The 23,845-nt window shown below is 36.5% G+C and overlaps 1 protein-coding gene across 4 annotated transcripts in view; it reads right to left on the minus strand.

Moving 5' to 3' along the window:
* Positions 1-23,845, minus strand: part of LOC127421118 (CUGBP Elav-like family member 3) — a 95,778-nt gene that overhangs the window by 20,979 nt on the left and 50,954 nt on the right. For 2 of the 4 annotated variants that reach the window (XM_051663887.1, XM_051663886.1), the window contains exons 2-4: positions 22,058-22,182; positions 15,434-15,711; positions 14,711-14,793 (exon numbers count right to left, since the gene is read on the minus strand). In XM_051663887.1, coding sequence (XP_051519847.1) covers positions 14,711-14,793; positions 15,434-15,578 — 228 coding nt within the window. In that variant the 5' untranslated portion in view covers positions 15,579-15,711; positions 22,058-22,182. Of the gene's footprint in view, positions 1-14,710; positions 14,794-15,433; positions 15,712-18,715; positions 18,837-22,057; positions 22,183-23,845 lie in introns of those variants that run through there. The other 2 variants (XM_051663888.1, XR_007893936.1) reach the window with 2 other exon arrangements.

Genomic DNA, 23,845 nt, shown 5'->3' on the forward strand with positions numbered 1-23,845 from the left:
CATAGCTTGGTACTTGTTTGCCTCCATTTCAGGCCTAATCGCCATCTCTGACTCTCTCCCATTTTTATCTCTCATCTCGAATCAGTTTTATGCTCTTTCTCTCTCGATCACACCTAATCCTGCCCCTCTCTCTCTCTCTCTCGCTCTCTCTCTCTCTTTCACTCGGGCACCAGGAAAAGCACACACCCACACGGGATTGGGGAAGTGACGGGATTAAGCACGCTCGCCAGCTAATCTGGATTACAGACGCACAGCAGATTAAAATGTGAGAGATTCTGGGCTTGTGAAACAGAAGAGAGAAAGAGGCACCAGAGGAGAGAGGGATGGATGATGATGATAGGAGAGAAAAAAAGAAACACTAAAATAGAAAAAGAGAATGAAGCTAAAGAGAGAAATGATAAGAAAATATAAATACAGCAAAATGAGTGACAAATATAACCAGTGCAAAGAAGAAAGGGAGTCATTTGATAGTATTTATAGTGTTTAGATTTGGATACACTGCAAAAATCGTATTCATCATTAGTGTCTTTGGCTTGTTTTCCCAGTAAAAAGTCTAAACATCCTTTAAGCGAGATACATTTACCCGAAAAGCTAAATTAAACAAGATATTAAAACTTATTTTCAAGAAAGTATCTTATAAGTGTCTTGTCTTGTATTATTGGCTGATATTTTGACTTGTTTAAGCATCGCGTGCCAATTTAAAGGGATAGTTCGCCCACAATTTAAAATTCTCTAATCGTTTACTCACACTCATGCCATCACAGATGTGTATGACTTACATTCTTCAGCAGAACACAAACAAAGTTTATAGAACAATATCTCAGCTCTGTAGGTCCTCGCAATGCAAGTGAATGGTGATCAGACCTTTGTAGCTCCAAATATCACATAAAGGAAACATATAAAAATAATCCATAAGACTCCAGTGGTTAAATCCATGTCTTCTGAAGCGATTTAACAGGTGTGGGTGAGAAACAGACCAATATTTAAGTCCTTTTTTACTCTAAATCTCCACTTTCACTTTTACAGTTTAATTTCACGTTCACATCTGAAAGTGAAAGTTAACGGATAATAATGGGAAAGATATGCGTGTATAAGGAATATGAAGTAACGCATCCGAACGTTGTTCTTTTACTTTTACTACTGTTTCCAATGATAATTCTCTTTAACATAACACAGTAATTTTTTGGTGTATTGCAGTAAAAAAGACGCTGTTGTACAATATTTTTTTTTATTATAGACAGCGAAAATTTAAGGCAGTATGGAGTCCTATTATGATGTTAAAATACTACACAATTTAAATAATATAATTTTTCACATTGAATAAATGAGAATATCATAATGACCATATTTTTCATAATGAGATTTAGGGGGGTAAAATGTGCAAAATGAAAAAAATCTCAATGGCCTTAATAATAGGCTTTATTTTCTTTATGCAAAAGATAATTTCTTATTTGTTTCTTTTCATTTTGCAGTGAAATAGGACCAGGACTTTTTTCTTTAACGGTTTAGAAAAGAGAGCACATCTCTCCTCAAAAATCCACATGATTTGGGTAACATTCACTTCCATAGCACAAACAGCGTTTGATGATTAACATAAAATGAAAACATGTAATGGTTTTAGATGGTGGTTATAGGACTAAATTCTTTTATTTTACTGCAAATATTTTTTTTTTTTTTTTTTTTACATTTAACAAAAATAAACAGAATATGTCAAATGAACACAGATGGTAGATGTCGCAATATTGTAATTCAAATGACACCACATTGCCATATAGAACTATTAGTGCAACTCTAATTTAAATAAATGCAATTAGTAAAAGGAGGGGATGAAAAGCAGGGAGAGATGCTGTGAGCTAAATTGCCAAAAATCAACATAAAGGCGTTAATTATGCAAAAGGTGACATTTTGGCCCAATCCAGATAGCTTCGTTTTAACCGACCAGCCATGATCACTCATCTGGGGTCCGTATTGATCACACACTCACTTGCAATCACTCACAAACACAAATACACACACACACACACAGAGTGGTATAAAACGTACATAGACTTTCTAAACGACTTTCTCCATTTCGAAGCACGCAAAAACTACATATTACACGACTTGCAGAGGACACAAACAGAAGGGTATTTATTAGGATGACTAATGAAGCAGGTCTTCATAGATTTTTTCAGTAATGTAAAGCACTGTAAAGATCTACTACACCCACTATACGTCTGCTCCAGATCAGTTACTTTACTTCCCTAGTTTAACTCCCGCTGGTGATGACTAATCTGATCTCAGCTAAAAGAGCTTGTTTTGCAGCGCTTAAATCTGATTTTCCCAAATTGCTTTGTTTATCTTCCAAAAACACGCCAGCAATAAGTTCTGAAGATGTTTAATCATTGAACTGAGGGCAGCTGCTCTCAATTTGGTTCATACACTCTTATAAATAAGGGATCTTTAATGGTTTTTTGCAGCATCTTTAGGTTTAATAAAGCACCATCTTCTTATCAAGAAGCATTTTTCACAATATATGGGTCTTGAGTTGCTATATGGTTCTATGCAAACCAAAAAAAAAAGGTTCTTCAAATCAGTGTATTGGTTCTAGATGTTGGTGTTAACAGGAGAAAAGTAAAGCCTAGAAACAATACACCAATCAGAGTATCACGCCCAACGAAGCGTCCCAAAAGAGCTCTGCAGCGACCCTACACCCTTAAATTATTTCTATATTTGCACATATCTGAATGTTTTGCAATATAATATATTGCTTCCATGCTTATATACAAAAACTTAAAGTCAATGGTTTTATATAATTCCATTGTTTTTAACTGATTACGTCATTCGCAATTCTTCAAGGAATTATAGTACATACAGTCTTGTACCTTTGTCTTTTTGTCCAATTTTCGAATGCATTTCTGCATCAAATCAATGTTTGAAATGTTGTGATTCACCGCTGAGCTGGTTGGTTTGGTTCAAAGCTTAGAACTCTTTTATGAAGGATTTTATGAGATTTTAGAGAAAATAAATGGGGAAAATACTTTCGGAAACGTCTAAAAAAAAGTGGACGAGAAGCATTGCGCTCTAACAGCTATGACACGAAACACCTGTTCACATTACTGCACAGCATCCGCAGTGACCAACAATTAACCTCAGTTTACATGTAAGGGAAATTATCCTTGAGCAGAAGAATTGAACTTAATACATTTGTTTATGTTTTGCTTAACGTTTTTAATGAAAACTTGCTTAATTTTATTATGTACTACTAACTGTACCTTTAAATAGAACATACAAAGGTTCTCCTATGGCATCAGGGTGCAAAATTCTTTTTGGAACGTTTATTTTTAATAATGTTTCAAACACATCAGGCTCCTGGCCAACTGTTGACTTCAAGACCTAAATGGATCAGGACAATGATTGTGCCATTTTGGTTTAGTTCCATTTTCAGAAAGGAGCCAAATGACATCAAGGTTGAAACAAAGGAACAGCTCATGTACTCATTTAATATGCACATCTGTATCATCAGGGAGATGTGGCACACCAAACCTAAATGCAACTGGGCAGTACAAGCTACAAATACACCACAAGGCATGCCACAATCCCGGAGTCTGTGAGCAGCATTATTCACGCCTGTGATGAGTCACGTAGCTTCAAAGATTACAGAAAGGAGAAATAGAGATTGCGGCGGAGAACAAAAAGGAAAGGGCAAGGAAAAAGGGTACAAAGCAATGAGAGAAAGACATGAAGAGACTAGAAAGAGTGGGAGAGAGAGAAAGAGACAGACTTGTGGCACTGCCACTTCAGGTCGGCATGGCAACCAACCCCCTGTCACCATGACAACGGTGAGATGAGCTACCCAGCAGGTAAACAAGGTTGCCCTGGACGACGAAGGGAGGGGAAGGTAGTGATGGGAAAAGAGAACAAGAGGGACAGAGACACAGGAGAGAAAAAAGGGCACTGGAGGTGTCAAAAACAATGAAAAGTGAGTGGTTGAGAATATAAATATGTAAAGAAAAGGAAAGAGAGTGAGGGGGAAAGAGAGATGGGCAGATAAAAGTGGATGGTGTAACTGCTCTGGTTGCCAAAGCAACAGGCAGCAAAGATTCGTCCTCTGTCTAGGCAAAGAAACCTGTTGGCTTCTAATGAAAATTGAACGGACAACCTAACCTAGACAGGTCACTGTGGTGGCATTTTCAGTTGAATTATTTAAAAAAAAAATCATACATTATTATTGTTATTAGCACACATATTTTAAAGAAAATATTATTTCATTCAAGGTCAAGAATTTATGGATGGATGGATGGATGGTACATATAAATTCAAAAAGATCGATTTGGCGTTCACTGGCATGCTCTTTTTTCAGTGATGTTACTCCTAATGAAAGGTAATGGGAACCAGTTAAACTAATAAATTTCATGATTGAGTTTATTTTTAAAACAGGAAGGCATTACAAAAACAAAAATGCTAGCTTCAATTTTATATGACTTTTATCAATATTTTAAAAGCAACTTTTGATTAACAGTCTATCATAAATGCCATAACAGGGTAACACCACTGACGATTCAAAATGGCTCTTAAAAATTGTTTTTATTTTTCATGACATTTTTTTGGCCTATCGCCTCTTAATAGACTTGTTTTTAAACAAAGGAAACACGTATTTCCATAAAAGTCCTACTGGTGTTTTTATATTTACAGTAAAAACACTGACATTACAAATAGTGGTATTTGTTATGTAAATAATTAACTTACAGTATACTGTATTAATAAATGTTTTACTTATTTCCATTGTAGAATGACCCATACATTCAGGCCACGTCCACACTAATGCATTGATTTTGCTACATTTACGCCTTTAATCCACACTAGAATGGCGCTTTTTCCATCAAAACAGTTTCGAAAAACGCTTTTCATAACGCATACTTTATAAAACGAATGAAAACTGAAAACGGCTTTTTCAAACTTAAACGGATTAGCGTGGACAAGGCCTCAGAAACACCAAGAAACCAAGACATGCAGTCGTACTAAAATAAAAATGAAAAATGCAAACCATAAAACACATCCCTACACAAATAAGTATAATCCTTCAATCTCTATCTCAGATAGCAAATACAATCTTATGTTTACATAGATATAAAGTACAGCAGAAAGAATACACATATTAATGTAATATCTGTCCACACATGCAATCATATGTACAGGTCATCAAAGCTAACGCTTGGTTTGTTTTATTACACTCCAGCATTTCCACAGACATGATGAGCGCATACAGACTTAATCTCCACCTTGATCTGCAGCCAGGAATTTCAGTGGGATTATGGGATATTAAATCCATAGATTATTCAATCAACTGACATTTACTCTGCCGCTTCCCTCCATGTAGTGCTTTGAACATGTATACACACAAATTGTGATGTTTAACCTTTAAAACATCGACATTCTTCCGGGACACCCAAATATCCGGAACACGAGTCCACATCAGAATGAAGACACGCCCAGTTTGTCTTTCCAGTTCACACATATGCACATTGTACGAGGAATATTCAGAAAGGCATTGACTCACAATTCACATTCACCCATTCACACACTCTATACGCCCACAAGATGTTTGTTCATGCTGCACAAGTTCCTGTGTGCATGGAAAGAATGACTGTATGAGTGTGATTTGCACTCGAGCTAGCTCAAGAGGATTTCTCTTGCGACTTGACGGCGAGTGTGTGTAAGTGTGTGTGGTGGCAGATGTTAAATTAGGTGTGTATCTACACAAAGACTATTCTCAATCTTGCCTCTGCACCCATCATGCAATGCTGGCCAGTGCATTGAGCTGGTTCCCTAGCAACCCAGCATCCCTTGTCCCAGCCGTCTCCTGGCAACAGGACCCGCGACCGTAATCAACCTGCACACCACCCAACCCCCAGTATATTCCACTCTCTTTCTTTCCAATCTCTGTTTTTTCTCGCTGCTTCTTTCAGCTGCTCTATCAACCTCCCATTTTAAAACTAGCAGCACATTCAAAAGTGAATACCACTCTGAAATCTTTAGTTTCATGCACAATAAACATGTAAAATATGACAGAAACATAATAACCTACTTTCAACAGTGCAAATTCACAAAATACATTTTACATAAACACATTCAGTTGGATAGGATAAATTAGGTTTTGTTGACAAATAACCTGGGCATTAAATTTTATTAATTAAAAAAATACAGATTTAAGCTTAAAATGTATATGTACAAGGCAAAGTGTAAATTTTAGGTGCTAATCACTCTTTTGCACATTTTAAAATTAAACATATTCCATGTAGTATATCAATTAAATTAATCTGTGGTTATTATAAAAACAGCATGAATGTTAATTATATAAGGCTTAGAAATTATTTTTTTTGAATACTTTTAAATCAATTTAGTAAGTCAAACTGCTGTCATTGCTTGAAACATCATGTCAACTACCCTTAATCAAGACATCTTGGCTAGGCGATTAAATCTTCAGCTGAATTGAAATCTTCATTCTTATTTTTATTTTTTTATTTCTCCCCAATTTGGAATGCCCAATTCCCAATGCGCTCTAAGTCCTCGTGGTGGCGTAGTGACTCACCTCAATCCGGGTGGTGGAGGACGAATCTCAGTTGCCTCCGCGTCTGAGACCGTCAATCCGCGCATCTTATCACGTGGCTTGTTGAGCGCATTACCGTGGAGACGTAGCATGTGTGGAGGCTTCACACTATTCTCCGCGGCATCCACGCACAACTCACCACGTGCCCCACTGAGAGCGAGAACCACACATTATAGTGACCACAAGAGGTTACCCCATGTGACTCTACCCTCCCTAGCTACCGGGCCAATTTGGTTGCTGAGGACACTTGGCTGGAGTCACTCAGCACACCCTGGATTCGAACTCGCAGCTCCAGGGGTGGTAGTCAGTGTCAATACTTGCTGAGTATGTTCCTTCTGGCTCGAAGGAGCATGCTTTACTCCAGCCACCCAAGCCATGGGCTGCTCTCACTGCTACCATCAGGCAGACGGTATTGCAGCATCAGGACCCGCACCAGCTGACTTCATGACAACTTCTTCCCCCAAGCAATCAGACTTTTGAACTCTTGATCGCTCATGATACATATATCAGCACCGCACTTTATTAGCCTCAGACTGGACCCACATTTTATACTTCACTTAATAACACACTGGCAACTGACTATCAACCGACAGCTGAATGTCAACACAACACTTCATATTTATTTCCACCGATTACATGGGGGGGAGTACAGTGTATTTTTATTGTATACAGTCTTCTTATTTTGTGTATACCGTATATTGTATATTATTAGGTGTATATTGTATATTGTGTTGTGTAACAAGATGTGCAAATTGTGTTATGTGTAAATCAGATGTTTATTGTAATTGTCATACTGCTATGTTGCTTGGAACTGCACCCAAGACTTTCACCCACTGTTGCACTTGTGTATATGGTTGAGTGCCAATAAAGGGATTTGATTTGAAGGGATTTGATTTTGAGCTACCCAGGCCCCTGAAATCTTCATTCTTGAAATAATCAATAGGCTCTAATCAATCTTCCTGTTTCAATAGTGTCAGTCATAGACCTTAAAAACCATTACATTGGTTACACATAGACTTTAAACTGTCATTAGCATCTCCTTATTCAGGAGAATGATCGACATATTGTAAAAAGCATGTGCGAAGCTTAGAAAATAGCAATGTGCATCGTTTGGGCTTGCTCACAATCGATTTGCATATCAAATTTTAAATATAGCACATTCAAACAAACACATCCTTTCAGTTATTTCAGAGACACTATTTTTGACTTGTAGCTAAGTTTGTTAAAAGAAACAACAAAACAATTTTCATTGTATTATTCATAGTTCTGGCATAGGAAATATGGCAGAAATGCGCTGGTCATGGAAGTCTATTGGGCAACCATAAAACGGTTGCCCCATAGACTTCCAATGCAAATGCATTTCTGTTTTTTGTTTGAGTGCTTGTTTGTTTTTACAAATTGAGGTACAAGTTTAAATTATTTTCAGTGGCAATCCACAACATGCTTATATTTAACTTGTATGTACCCTGGAACATTCTGTGTGAAGAGTGAATAAGGAATGTCCTTGGTTAAAACAACTTTGTGGGCGAAAAGTCGGTAGCGAATATTTATGCTTAAAAAAATAATTATGGACAATCTAAATTTGAAATTCGATAAGTCCTTATTCCTCATAAGGAAATCTACAAATGCCATATTCATCATTTAGTGCTTTTATGGGTTTTCCTGAGCAACAATATTGATCTCAGAAACATTCACAAAGAAGACAGATTACTAGCAGCAAACAAGCTCTGATAACTTTGTGATTTGTTCCAGAGAACAAATGGGGCAAACCCAACCAATTAAGAGCGGAAGTAAAAAGGATCCATGAGGGGGGTTTGTTGTTTGTGGCTTTATCATAATCAGTTTCTGTCTTTGTATTCAACACTGAAAGAAAAATATATGCTGTATATTGCCAAAAGAACAACCTCATAATGGAGAAAGACAATCTTTTTACATTGAGTGTTTTCAACCCATTAGAAGCCATTATAAAGACACTGCTTAGTGTAAACTTTTGCACTTTGCGTTAATATTCTGGGCTCATGAGTATGTCAATACACAGTTTTTATTATCAATAAAATGAATACTAATAAGCATTTTCTTTACAATGGATTCCTATTGAAAAAAGCATAACATAAAACTGTACGATTTGCGTTCAGATTATGGGCCCATCAGTTTTAATGTAGACAGCATTCATGATATTAATGCTGCCTTCATGTGCTATCGGAATTATTGTACTTCCCGCTTCTGAAGGGGCAATTATGAGTACGTAGCTTTCAAGTGATTTGTTTTCGGATAGAACATGAAACATGGACGACGCCAGATTCATTCATACATATTTCTTGAGGAACTTTTATTTTGACGCTATTATCAGAATCAGAATGAGCTTTATTGCCAAGTGTGCTCACGTACGCAAGGAGTTTTTTTGGGGGACAGGAGAAACAAGCACGTGCACACAGAACATTACAGTAAGAAACAGAATATAAAACAAGGTAAGAGTATAATTAGACATACAAAAAAAATTAAAAAAAAGACATAGAATGGCGTATGTACATGTGCAAGTGGTAATATATGAGCAAGGTTGGAGTATGTACAGTTATTGAATTAAATATGAGTGAATTTGCATATGTACATGACATTTTTATACATTATTGCATTATGGGTACATACATTGCACTATTATACATATTACTGAGTTAGCTTTCTGACGATAATACAATTTTGGTCAAATACAAGCTATTTTCACAGTGTAAATACAACATGCATCATATACATAAATGAATATGACCGAAACGGTAAGCGCTAACAATATGCTGTATTTGGAAAAAATGAATAATGCCTTTTATTCACCGCAGAAACTGTTCTCTACTCTGCCACGTTGAAAGTTTCCACTCCTCCCAACTCAGAAACTCAGGGTCGTTCATATGCAACTTCCAAGTGGGATACTCATATTTATGATAATTCCGATAGCATGTGAATGTAGCATAAGGTGCTCAGAAATGGCCTTACAAAGCCACTCAGTCTCAGTGCAATGTTAAGCTGTTTCCATATAACAGTTTCTATGAGGAAAAAAGCGTTTAACGTAAAACGTATTGTCATTTGGTAGTTGATAGTGTTTATAACAAGGCATGTGTGAGCAATTTGGTTCTCCCTGCTAGTTGTAGTACATTAAGCCACTATAAGCGCTTTCCATATCAAGCGTTTTAGAAAGTCCCCGGATTTTGCCGCCAATTTTGATATTTTACCATTATTTTTAAAAACAGAAGAATAGCTGTTCTGTTTAAACAATACAAACTCAAATTTATTCAGTTTGATTTCTAAACGGTGTGAAAAAAATCCACTGTGCCTGGTGGATACGTCCATCAGATTAAGTTCTGCTCTCACGGAGTGTGCGTAATCATCAAAGGCCTCAAACACACGTGAGCACACACTCTTGCTAGCAGATGTCTGTCTTTAAACTCATGGACACCCCCCCCCCCCCAACAGTGACCCCTCCTTCTCCACCACCCGTGGCTCATTATGTCAAATTTTCTTTCATTCCCCCCTTCCCCCCATCTCCCCTCCTTTTCACATATCCGTCCAATTTCTTTTTAATTAGACCCACTTTCACTTCTCTCTCTATTTTGTGCTCTCGAACCCTGTAACCCTTCAATTCATTTCAACAATGCACTCATCCTGTCTGTATGTGAGAATAGTCACTGATACTAAATCAAATTTACCTAATCTCATAGTTCTGGAAAGAAAAAATACGAGTGTATCCACGTGTACACACACCTATATCATTTAAAGCGTCTGATCGGGTTAGTCTGATACGATTAGTTTATATCTTTTTGGAGGGTCAAAAGCACAGTAATATGAGTTTTACATTACATTTTTGGACGTGTACGGTGTCTGTCGGATTTCACACATTTAAGTGTAGTGCACCAGAAAATGGTCGATATTTAAAAGCGCCGTATTTGTTAAATACATGTACTGAACACAACATGACACATATTTTAAGTATACACCCATCAAATCTGAAATAACCTATTTATTCAGCTTTCCGGGTGCACTGTCGGATTCACATAGTACTACAGAAATAAAAATGAGTGCATTGTACCAAAACCACAAACAAACATCCAGACATTTGCTCTCACACACACACTCCATCCCCCTCTCTGAGTGATAACACCTGCCCTCCCCTCCCCCACAACAAAGGCACAACAGACGTTCTTTTAGACACATGCGTTCAGACGCACAACAACTCGTCTCAAAGACGTAAATGGAAAAATGTGCGCCCGCACACACACATCATAGACAGCCTAAGCAGACAATTAGCTGAACGTACAGCCATTGCAATATCGATAACCAACAGGAACTCATGTCCACAGAGCTTCAAATGTAAAAACTTCTACTACGATTTGCTTTATTGTCACGATTCCTGCGGCTGAGGCAATAGTACAGCTGTTCCTGAAACAGCAAATAAAACAACTTAAACCACAAAAAAAGCACAGAACTCACTAGGAAACACAACATAGCAGCTGATATTTATCTTAACTGAAGTCAGATAGTAGAGTCAAATTTTGCCATAAATCGCCAACACAACAACTGTTTTCAAAATTCATCCATTTTTCCCCCCGTAGCGCACAACCTGCTGTTTTTTGTAATACTCTAGTGAGGAGGAGGCCATACGGGAATAAGACTTGAGATGAGGCCAATGAGCGAAAAGGAAACTGACGAGAGGCTGAGAGCGTGCATGTGAATATAGCACGACTTAAGTGTCTTGGACGACGTCCGCCGCTTTGTTGTGCTTGTGCAAGTGGGGCCGTGTGATAAACAGAGCTAAGCAAACATGTTGGGATGGCAACGATAGGCAGAGAGTGAGAGATAGGAGAGATGAGGAGAGATAAGAGGCTAAGATAAGGACTCTGGGTCTCCATTCTCCTCCTCTGTCCACAATCACTGTGTGCCTCTCACCTGAAATTAAACATAAGGCCAGGTGCCACTCCAGCCATGCCATCTGTTCAACCCCTCCTCCCTGCCCTGTCTTTTCCTTTACCTCACCCTTCAATTCATTGCTCGCAGTTGATCTTTTATTCAATGTTTCTATATTAGCTAAATAAGATGCACTTCTTCGTTAAGTACAGAATACTAAAGCTTTTTAGTAAACAAGCAACCAACATCAGATTTTTTGGCGTATGAGACTCAAATTTGTTTAGTTGTTTGTAGTCTGAAACAGGGGCATTGCTTAAAAACACAGACCCTCTCACCCCCCAGGTCCAATTAATTTCTAAAATTATGAGGACATGAAGCTATACAAAAGGGTAATCCTCTCCAAAATTAAGAAAATACATGTAATTCCCATACAACTTTTTTTTAACTAAACTCCATAGAGGACCTTGTTAAAGGGACCGGGAAAACGTCGAAAATACATGAAATCCCAATCCAAAAATGCAAACTTGATTCAAACCATTCAAATGTGGTTTAAATTCTGACAAAAAAAGAATAATTTTGGAAATGTTTTTCAGTCTAAATGGTCAGATCGGATTTGATGTGGGGGGTTCATAGTTTGGGATGGATGGATGGACATTTCATAAACAATACGAAGAGGTGTCTATTCACTCCATATTCATTTATTTTCACTTTCTCTTTTCCCATACAGTTAACACTATGTGGTGTATAGTGAATAAGTGAGGGGTTGCAGATACAGCAGATGCATGAATGCTTCAAATACAGTAACACCTCTGATGCTTTTGTTGTTCCGTGCAATTAGTGAGTTCAACAACAAGGTGAGATGCCATAACAGACATGAACAAAGGCTAAAATTCCAGCCCTCTCTCTTTACACAATGACAGCTACTCTTAGTTGTTGCAGCAGAAAATCTTTTACCATCATGTTGACACTTAAGTCGCTACTCTGGACTTTCTTCCCAGTATGGTCAGTAGCATCTTTCATTTTTGATGTGAATGACAACGAGTCTGTGAGGGATAGACTTAAGGCCTGGGTATACTTAATTTTTCGGATCGCAGTTGCCGTTCAAAGTATACACTTTTGACCGCGAGTGAATACAAATACGTTCGACGCATGCGCACTATGACTGCTTTGTAATACTCTTTTAGTACAGTCAACGACAGGCGCATGTGCCGACAATGTGCACAGACGAGGAATGTCCCAGTGTGGAGAATAACTGGGCTGTGCACGGACAACCGAAATATAATTTGGCCTTTACAGTCTGTCTAATGGGTTGTACTGTTGTTGGATCGTTCCAATGGTGAAACATTGAAAAAAAAAAAAAACATCTTTCAAAAAAATTTCAGTTAACAAAAAACTCCAGAAAACATGATTTGATCCAGGAGCTTTATACAAATGTATACAGTGCATGCCATTGAAGAGACAGTATGGAGGGTATGGAGACAGTATGGACAGTAAGTCTACCCTTACAGCCTTGTTTATCTTCACATCAAAAATCAAATATGTCACTACTGTGAATACGATCTATTGCAACCAATGCAGATAAACCAAATATTTACTACACCATCTGAACAAACAAATCTGATTTCACCACTTGCAAAATACAGTCTTAAAGATCAGATTTGAAAATGAGTCCTGTGTAAACAAAGCTAAATAGAAAAGATGGGAAATGATGTTCCAAACCCAATTTCTCTCTTATCTTATCCGTTTCCCCCCCCCATCACGGTTACAATTCCTATCTCACCCATGTATACACTCTAAACACACATCACGAAGCATTGCCAGAGCGATTTGCTATGATTGACAGGCTGGGGGCAGGGTCCACTCTGAATGGCAGGTGCCATGAACTGGTAATAATGACACACAGCTGGGCTGTCTGTGTGTGTGTGTGTGTGTGTGTGTGTGTGTGAGAGAGAGAGAGAGAGAGAGAGAGAGAGAGAGGAAGAGAGATTTCTCTTGGGGGGGGGGCTTTTCGTCTTAACAACGTAGTTCCTGTTGTACCTCAGGGGGTGGTTTGAACACCATTTTACCAGGCTTAGGTAAGAGGGGTAGACTAATAGAAGGATGGAGGGATCGAAAAGGAGGAGAGAGGGGATTTAAAGCTGGGGAAACCCACTGATCTCTGCCTGGGGAGGTCGCAAAGGTCAGACTACTGTCATGCTAATAATGGGATTTGTTGTGGTTACTCTTTAACACACAAGCAAAATGTTAGTCAACATAAGGAAAAACCATCTAAACAGATGCTGCTCACAAACATTGATTTTCACAAATCCATGCCTGCACATTGTCACATTCACACTTCGATTTCATTTTTTTGGTTCCAATTACTGCTCAACCAGAACTGCAATGTTACGTGACATACGGTGCAATAAAGCCATATATCCCTTCATTAGCCTACGTCTGGTGGGACCACACTGGCCTTTCACAGTCTGTTCAGCTGCACCAGAAGGTCCTGTTCCTCTGCTCTGATTGGCCGCTCACTCTACATCATGTCCCTGCTTTTATGACATTTCTCTCATGCCGCTTCCTCTCGTGCAAATTAAACTCGCTTAACTACAATTTGAGGGGAAGCAAGGATTCCCTGCGGGTCTGCTTGATCCGAGTCTAATCAACAGAGAAATATTGCCAGTGGTTATAGGTGCAAGCGTTGAGAGTATCGCCTTATTAATTCCTCATTATAAATGGAGCACCTGTTCGACTATCTGCTGTGCTGCTCATATGATCCGGTTTGGGACAGAATATCAAAAATATGAAAAGATTTGGAGGTTTTTGAATGTACAGGTTGCCTGTCACAGCGCTGGCGTGGCAGATGGCCTAACAGCTAATCAACGACTTCAGAGAGAGAGAGAGAGAGAGAGAGAGAGAGAGAGAGAGAGAGAGAGAGAGAGAGAGAGCGACACTGTCACGGATGCCTTCAAGGATTGCGACCTCCTACATACCTAATTAAAGTCTGTTCAGTCAACACAGATTTCCACGGATCCCATTTCCTAAACCATATAAGATGTTGCTTCCATTTTTAGAATGACTTCATGGTCCTTAGCCATATTCTAATCCTTCATGATAAAAGCTTTATCCTGTACATAGTCAGCTATAGCCTCTCTATATATAGACAATTGGAAATGTTGTTCAGACTTAAAATAATCTATTTTTATACAGCATGTCACTGAGTTGATGTTATTAACAGCAACAACTCACCCCCGGTAAAGTCTTCTGCTCGTGCAATGCATTCTGGGCCTTCAAGGCTGATTCCCTGGCACAGTACGTCAAGAATGCACATCCTGACAAAAGAAGCAACATAAATACAACGTGGGATGTGAAAATAAAACTATAAGAGCAAACAGAAATGCCACATTGAATATAAAGCAATGTTTACAGCAGAACAAAAGGATATTGGACTATTGTGACTTAGAAATGGAAAAACTGATCAATTTATGCAATTACCGATCTCAGAAAGTTAAGCTGAAAACAGTGAATTCAAAATGCAAATGCAAAGGTGTGCATAAGAAACAAATGACATCAATGTAAGCAAAATTATGTATTAATGTTTTCATCATAGATGCCTATTGTATGAATAGATTCCCTTATCTTCATCTCAAAAATGCACTGTAAATGTATGTATAAAGGGGGAAAATTGCATAAAAGCCAAATTAATGAAACATCGGAAAAGATTTAAGATTGTTTTTTTTTTTAAAGACAGTATAATTATTTAATTATTAATAATAATTATTATTAATATTTGTAATATTTAAGTCCCAGTGTCAAGGAGATTAAGAAGACCTTAAATAAGCACTAAATGTCTTAAGAGAGACTCCCTGTTCTCTTAAGATATTAAGAGGAAAACTCATCTAGCACCATTAGTCTCCCATCTCCCCTTGAGACTGTCCGTTCAATAGAGCCGCGTCAATCTCGTTTAATTACCTTTGTGCATTCCTGTGTACTTGTCCTTGATCACCGTAAGCTCATAGATCTTTCCAAACTGCTCAAATATGGGCTTTAGGTCCTTCTCCTCCAGATTCCGTGGGATCTGGCCAATGAAGAGCTTGATGGCGTCGGCCTCCTTCATTAGGACAGCTTCCGAAAGAGAACGGAGCGACAGCTGCGCCCGGGATTTCAGCACTGGAGAGCGGCTCAGCGGAGGGGGAAGAGTCGCGATGTTAAACACGAGTCCCGGTGGGAAGATTTGAAATGTCACAGCTCTGAGTAAAGAAAAAATAAAGTGCTATGTAAAACTGCTTGGTTACCTGAGCACTCAAAATGATCGGTAACATGATATATTCTATATATGCTTATATATCGCTATATTAATTTTCATGAACAAGATTTCCCTTTCCAGAGGGAAATAACAGTGTATGAGGCAGCAAAAGAATAGTTTTAGGGAAGCTGAGGTTTAAGGGGCCGTTCAGACCAAACTAGACACACAAATAGAACAGAACAAAGGTGTCTCGAAGTTTAAGTTCTTTTTAACTTGACTAGAAAACGTGGTGCAACGGTTGAAGACGCCCGTCTAGCGCATGTTTACGTACACTGTAAAAAAAAGTCCGTAATTTTAGCGGAAAAGAAATGTAAAAACGCTACAGTAAAAAAACAAAAACAAATACAAAAAAATTAAATAAAAATAAAAAAATAAAAAAAAATAAACATTGGTTAACGGTTAGTTACCTTTAAATACACAGTAAAATAAATATATTTAAGAAGACAATACTTGTAATTTTACAGTAAAATATTGTAAAAATTTGGTTTAGATGTAAAAAGAATGATTTGACTGTATAATTAAAGGTAAAAATGTATATTATGTTTAATAAGAGAATACATGCATTTTTTTTTACAGTAAACTATTGTTAAAATGACGGTGAAAAACAATAATCGGGCATTCCCAGATGTTCCTGCGTGACCCGTCACATTTAATATTTTATACACTGTAAAATCTGTCTGTAATTTTAACAGTAAAAGACTGTAAAAATGCTACAGAAATAAAACATTATTTGATTAACGAGTATTAACTGTAAAATATACAGTAAAAAATGTCATATATTTTAAAAGACAATACAGTAGTTTTTACAATAAAATGTTGTAAAAAGTATGATTTTCCTGTATAATTAATGGTAAAAATTTACATTGTTTAACAAGAGAGTACATGTACTTTTTACAATAAATTATTGTTAAAATTACAGTTAAAAAAAAATAAAAAATAAAACAGTAATCGGGCGTTCCCACAATTCCCTGCATGACCCATTACATTTCATTATATTTTATGGGTATAGTTATGTTTCTTCTTATTTTTAATATCAGTTACGTACATTGGGGTATTCTGTTTTACATTTAATGTAGTTTAGTTAATGTTTACTGCATTATTTAAATTTCACGCGTTACCCTGATGGTGTTTAGTGTTTGTGCGAGTGACACTGAGTCTCTAAAGGTTTATTGGTCATTGCTCCAGGAAGAGCCACTATTGGTGACCTTCATGTCATCATGTGCTCTTCTGTAATTACTACAGTGAGTAACAATACCTTATAAAGTAAAAAGCAGACTTTTACAGTTTCAAAAGGCTAATATCAAGTTTATGACTTTTTTTTATTGTAAATTTAACAATGTTTTTTTCAGTGTCATCGTGGTCATGTAAATTACAATAGTTTTAAACTGTAAAATTTACAGGTTGTTAAAATGTTTACTATAATTTTTTACATAATTATTCTAGCAACCACAGCTGCCAGTTTGTTTGTTTTTTATTTATTTATTTATTTTTTTAAAACAACAGGATTTTTTTTTTACAGTGTAGGAATGGTTATGTTTCTTCTTATTTTTTTATATCAGTTATGTACATTGGGGTGTTCTGTGTTATATTTATGTATTTTAGATAATATTGCATTATTTTACTGTCAGGTGTTACCCTGCTTGTGTTCTGTTTTTGGGTGAGTGACACTGTGCACTGTTTCTAAATGTGTATTATGTATTGCTCCTGTCCATATTTTACTGTAAATTAAAAGGATTTTGTTTTTTTCTCCAAAGTGTAGATTTTTTTTTTTTTTTTTTTTGAAAAACACAGATGATGTACACAAAAACACATTCTCACCAATCGCTTTTCAGTGTGCAAATAATGCAAGAAAGAAGACCAATCCAATTTCAGTATAGCCTTAATCACGTCTTCACTGTCGATTTGATTCTACCACAGCTGGATATATTTAAACTTTTATCTTAAATTTCATGAGAAGTATACATGTTATAAACATTAACCAGTTCGAGTTGAATTAATTGCAGACAACTGTGAAGAGCAAAGTAATAGTGAGAGGAATTTCAATGGACTAATAACGAATTAACAAACATACAATCCTTAACATATCTGTAGTCTGTGTTCATTCAAACTGGCATGCATCTATAAGAAAATAAATGAATAACATCTTAATAACATCTCTATTTAATTGTACACTGAATAATGGTGTGCTAAGCATTCTATAATGCAATAATATTTATTAGTCTTATTAAAGTTATTATAAGGTGATAACACACAACTTAAGGTCGCTTCAAACAGCATATAGCCTAATATAACGCGAGCGTTCAGTCAATCTCTATATAGGAAATTTCAGATATTAAAATAGTACTGTAGACAAAGAAACTTGTGTTACAAGCTCTGGCGATCCAGCACATTAGAAGTGCATGCAATACAATTAAATGCATATAAATATTGATGTATATCTCCATTGCTTCTTTGTTTAATCCAGTGTGGAGGCTCAGGCGTATGTGGTTCTTTGTCACGACACCAACTGCACATACGCACATACATGATGAAGAACAAAAACATGCCACTATCCATGCAACTTCACGCTTTCAAATCAATAAAGACTGATAAAAGTGTGTTCAAATCTTACGAGCTCTCTGGTGTGTGCAAAGCCGAAATTTGATCTAGTTTCCCCCTCTCTCCCTCTCTCTCTCTCTCGTTAATCCCAATGGGATGTTTGTTTATTTGCTGTCTATCTGCCCGGTTGTAGAATATGGTCTGATAATCGACACACACAAATAAAGAGACCTTTCAGAGAAGGGATAGCTTGAAAGCAGAGCACTGTAGTCTACATTCAACTAAATCCGTGCATCTGTCACCCTTGGTTTTTGTATCTCTGTCTGTGCCCTCTCAAATATCTCCTGTTGACTAGAATACATGCATGAATCAATTGAAATATAAATGCAAATAAAATGTATTCCACTTACGATTTAATACAGAGGCAGTAACGAAGACGCACGGCAACGCAGTAGCCTATATTCACGGTGTTGACACACTGTATAACCCGTAGCTTTTGACGTCTAAAGCCGGTGTCCCCCTCCTGTCCATCTCCTGTCCTCCCTCGGGGTGTGGAAACCGTGATGCTTACTCGACTTAAGGGAGCGTCTATATTTTACTCCCACAAAGCCCAGACGCAAAATTGTTGGGTGCTGTCAATGAATAGCAGCTGTTCATTTCCTTTCCAACGTCAGTAATTTAGTTTGTACATTTTTACACACTTTATTTTATAACATACAGTATATAACGCTGACCAATAGCTAAATAATAATAAAAGCCTAATAATAATAATATTTTATTTATATATAGCGCCTTTAAAGGTAGCTTCTCAATGTGTTTTACTTAGAAACAGAACAGGAATATAACACAAAGCATAAAAACAAATAGAGTCAATAAACATGCATATCAAAACAGAGTTAATAAAAAAAGCCCTAAACACATTTCTTATAGTCTGACGTGCTACATCACGTGTCATACATCACTTAACCATTAAGAACTATGAGCGACATAAAATGTAGCGAAAAAATAACAATTAAAAAATTATGTTTTGCTTTGGGAAAATAAAATAAAATAAAAATAGCGTTACGGTTTGCTGTACTTGTTCATTTGATTGTTCGTTTTTCAGCTGGATTGTAAATTGTGGACGGTCCCTGATATCAAGGACGCTAATCCGCCTTTTGTTCTCGTCTAGCTCTGGCCACGGTGCTGAAACTACATCGAGCCAAATCAAGTTTTCTCGCAAATTATCGCCTACAACAACTACGTGATTTTATCGCTATGTGTTAGAGCAATTTCGCTATCTTAGTACGCAATCAAGCAGGGAATGCATAATATATATTTTTTATTCATTCTAGGTTATTGAAGAAAAAAACAAATCAGCTATAAGAGATAACACTGATCACATAATACACCGTGTGAGCTACTTATATCTCCCAAAAAATATCAAGTGCATCTGTGATTGTGTAGTGATAGGTACATCAGCCTAACAGAGTCTTGCTCAGAGGGTAAACTAAAGTTAAAGACTCGTGAATAGGCTACTACTTCTGTGTTCATTTGCAGGGAATGTCAACCATCTGCTACGAGCCCCTAAATCCTCTGTTGGTTTTCCAGTAACCCAAATCCATACGTCTTAAACACTCACCTTCCTACCAGCCTCATTTTAGGACAGAAAACCCACATATTCTCAACTGTGCCCCAAAGCAATAGCAACCCATTCACGTACACAAGAGTACACACTTTCAAGAACACATGATTTAACTGGTTAGACCAGGCAGTAGTATTTACGACGACACCTACTGGTTATTGAAGAACTGGCTATTTAAGAAAGCATTGAAAACTTGTTAATGGTCTGTCAGCCAATTTGTAAGACTTATGATCAAAGTCTGCATCAATGAACACTTAAAACAAATGTAAGGCCCAGGTGCTTAATTTATAACTAAAAACTTGTATATTTCATATGCTTCTTCAAAAAGAGCATCCCAACCGTGAACTACAAGACCATGCTGAGTAATACAGGTAATAAAACAACTGTTTCTGTCATTTGAGGCCTTCATCAAACTTTATAAGAGGTTAGTAATTATTATAATAAATGGCCAATCAAGCTGGTCAGTGCTTGTATACATTTGATACCACTGAGCCTGAGATAGCAAACTTAATATAGACAGTACAGCTGTATCCACTCGCTTTAAGTAAATTTGCAAAAAGGTCACCTACCTATATACCCTGTCCCTGACCTTTAGTTTGTGCATTCTTTTAAGCAATAACCCGATTTGTCAGTTCTGGGATAGGGACGGCAAGGAGAGCTGTTATAGGTAGTCATTTGCGCTCCACATTATACGTTTACTCAAACTTACTCAATAGTTATTATTACTCAAAACTATTTCAGTCATATGGTCAATAATTAGTCATTATTATTATTATTATTATTATTATTATTATTATTTTAATTTACCAGTTAATGGAAGTCATTGCATTCCATCTTCATGTTTGTTCAAGTTAACCCAAAAATTAAAATTCTCTCATCATTTGCTCATCCTCGTGGCATCCCAGGTGTGTGTGACTTTCTTTTTTCTGCAGAACACAAAACAAAATATTTTTGAAGAATATTTCAGCTCTTTAGTGAGTGGTGAACAAAACTTCAAAAAGCATAAAAAAGGCAACATAAAAGTAACACATATGACTACAGTGGTTGAATCCATGTCTTCAGAAGCTATATAATAGTTGTGGGTGAGAAAAAGATGAATATTTACTATAAATCTCCACTTTCACTTCCACATTCTTCTTCTTTTGTTTTCTGGCGATTCACATTCTTTGCACATATCGCCACCTACTGGTCAGAGGCTAGTAAAAGGTGGGGATTTATTGTAATCTCACCCGCACCTATCATATCACTCCAGAAGACATGGATTTAACCACTGGAGTCTTATGGATTACTTTTGTGCTGCCTTTTGTGCTTTTTGGAGCTTCAAAGTTCTGTCCACCATTCACTTGCATTGAATGGACCAACAAAGAATCTTAAAAATAAAATGATGATTAAAATCTAAAAATCTTCATTTGAGTTCTGCAGAAGAAAGAAAGTCATACACATCTAGGATGGTCTTAGGGTGAGTAAATGACAAGGGAATTTTCATTTTTGGGTGAACTATTCCTTTAACTTGGCTGTCTATTCACCTGACATTTGAACCATCTCATAAACATACTTGAGATTCTACCCACTGCTGAACTGTAATTCATTTTCCTTAAAAGAATAACAGAAAAGAAAACGAGGCCTAAATAAATACCTCCATCCAGAGAGCAAGCTCACCCAGAAGACCTATGATAACTTTGCCTGCAGCATTAAAGCACTCATCCCTTTAAGATCACTCTTTACCAGTAGAGGGGGTTAGAGTTCTAACTTGTTACTGTGTTTGTTGCATTTCTGAAGGCCTGAGTGGAGGCACAGCCATTGCACAATACTTATTTATGTGCTTTGACCATTTCTTTCTTACGATTTGACATGTGCATTGACAACTTATGAGCCCAAATAACTTACATTACAATGCAAGTTTAAAAGACTGTAAAATTATTTCCCCTGTCAAAATCAAACAAACAAAAAAGTCAATGATTTCTACATTTTACCATGGCACTAAAATGCATCAATAGCTGATCAATGATTTCAGATGCTATGCTTTGTTATGGACGTACAGCCCTGAGTCGATTTAGAGTTCTTTCAGATATATATAGAGGTAAATAACATGCACTGAGTGTTCTTTGTGCAACAGTGTCTGGTTTACCTTGATTTGCAAGCAGATGGGATACAAGGGCATTGAATGTGCCCTTAACTACTGTTGCTGGGCAGACAGAGTCCTTCGAATCCTTAGGCATACACTGGGGATAGAAGAATGAGACAAAGGGGTGTCTGGAATAAAAAAAATAAAAAAAGAAAGGGACAGAAATCAGAGGGGTGGGAGAATATAGTAAATGTTAAAAACATATGCGTGTGTGTGTGTGTGTGTGTGTGTGTGTGTGTGTGTGTGATATATATATATATATATATATATATATATATATATATATATATAAACAAGTTAACCATTATATACAATATTAAACATCATTTATACAGTCTAAACACCTACATTTTCTTAGATCAAGGGAGAAAGTCCTTTTAAAATTGTAGCTATTTGTTCTATTTGGCAATGCATGATTATGCAAGAGAGAAAACATAAATGTAGTTTCACAAAATGCATGTTACTTGATTGCACAGTTTGAAATATTTTGCTCAGGCATGTTAATTTTGATTAATTTTGGCTTGCAGACAAGGGCGGTTCATTTCATGGATCGCATCCCACGCAGAACGTGTTGTTCCATGTAAAACGTGCTGCATGACGCGGTCGGTAAATATTCTACTGTTGCTTCATTCGCACTGTTCTTTTAATTTGACTAGTGCACACGAGCTCATAGCGTTTGGGGGCGTGGCCCACAAATCTGGTCTGTGACGTAAACTGATGACCAGCTGTTGAATTTCTGAATTAACAGATCACTCTAAACCTCTGCATCACTGTTATTAAACATACTTTTTCGGACGTTAAAAATGTAATTCACTTGGTGGCAATTGTTATTTCATTCAAAATTACATGAAAACTAGAACTATATTACTTTTATGTCTATGTAAATCAAATAAATAGGCTAAGGACAAAAATACAATTTTGTTGGTACATTATCTCTTTCATAGGTATTAGGCTATAATTAAAAAAATATATATATATTATATATATAAATATATATATATATATATATATATTAAATATATTTTTTGTTACTATCAGGCAAATTATTTTGATTGATTTACTTATTATATAGGCATCCATTATTGCCTATGCAACTATTAGGCCTGAATTTGTTTCCTAGCTCAACAGTAAGTCTACATATGATATATAAAATCAAATAATAGACCTACACTCAAAAAAAATAAAATAAAAAAGAAAATATTAGGATTTATGCATTTCAATTTCATAACAAAATGCTATCATATTGAACTGAGAAATCTTTACAAAAATAAGAGAAAAAAAAAATATTAAGTTTTATTAATATTATTTTCAATTTCAATTCAATTAGATTTTTTAAAATTGAAATGTGTTAATCTTAAAAACAGGCTGAAATATTTTTTAGCCTGATTACAATAAAAATGTAGTAATATACTAATTAATATATACATATATAAATTAGTATATATATACACATACACTTAGGTTGAAGTCATTAAAACTCATTTTTTAACCACTCCACAGATTTTATATTAGCAAACTATAGTTTTGGCAAGTCGTTTAGGACATGTACTTTGTGAATGACACAAGTAATTTTTCCAGCAATTGTTTACAGGCCGACTGTTTCACTTTTTATTGACTATATCACAATTTCAACGGGTCAGAAGTTTACATACACCAAGTTAACTGTGCCTTTAAGCAGCTTGGAAAATTCAAGAAAATTATGTCAAGCCTTTAGGCAATTAGCTTCTGATAGGCTAATTGGAGTACCTGTGGATGTGTTTTAAGGTCTACCTTCAAACTCAGTGCTTCTTT

Source organism: Myxocyprinus asiaticus, chromosome 30, assembly GCF_019703515.2.
Source record: "Myxocyprinus asiaticus isolate MX2 ecotype Aquarium Trade chromosome 30, UBuf_Myxa_2, whole genome shotgun sequence".
NCBI lineage: Eukaryota > Metazoa > Chordata > Actinopteri > Cypriniformes > Catostomidae > Myxocyprinus > Myxocyprinus asiaticus.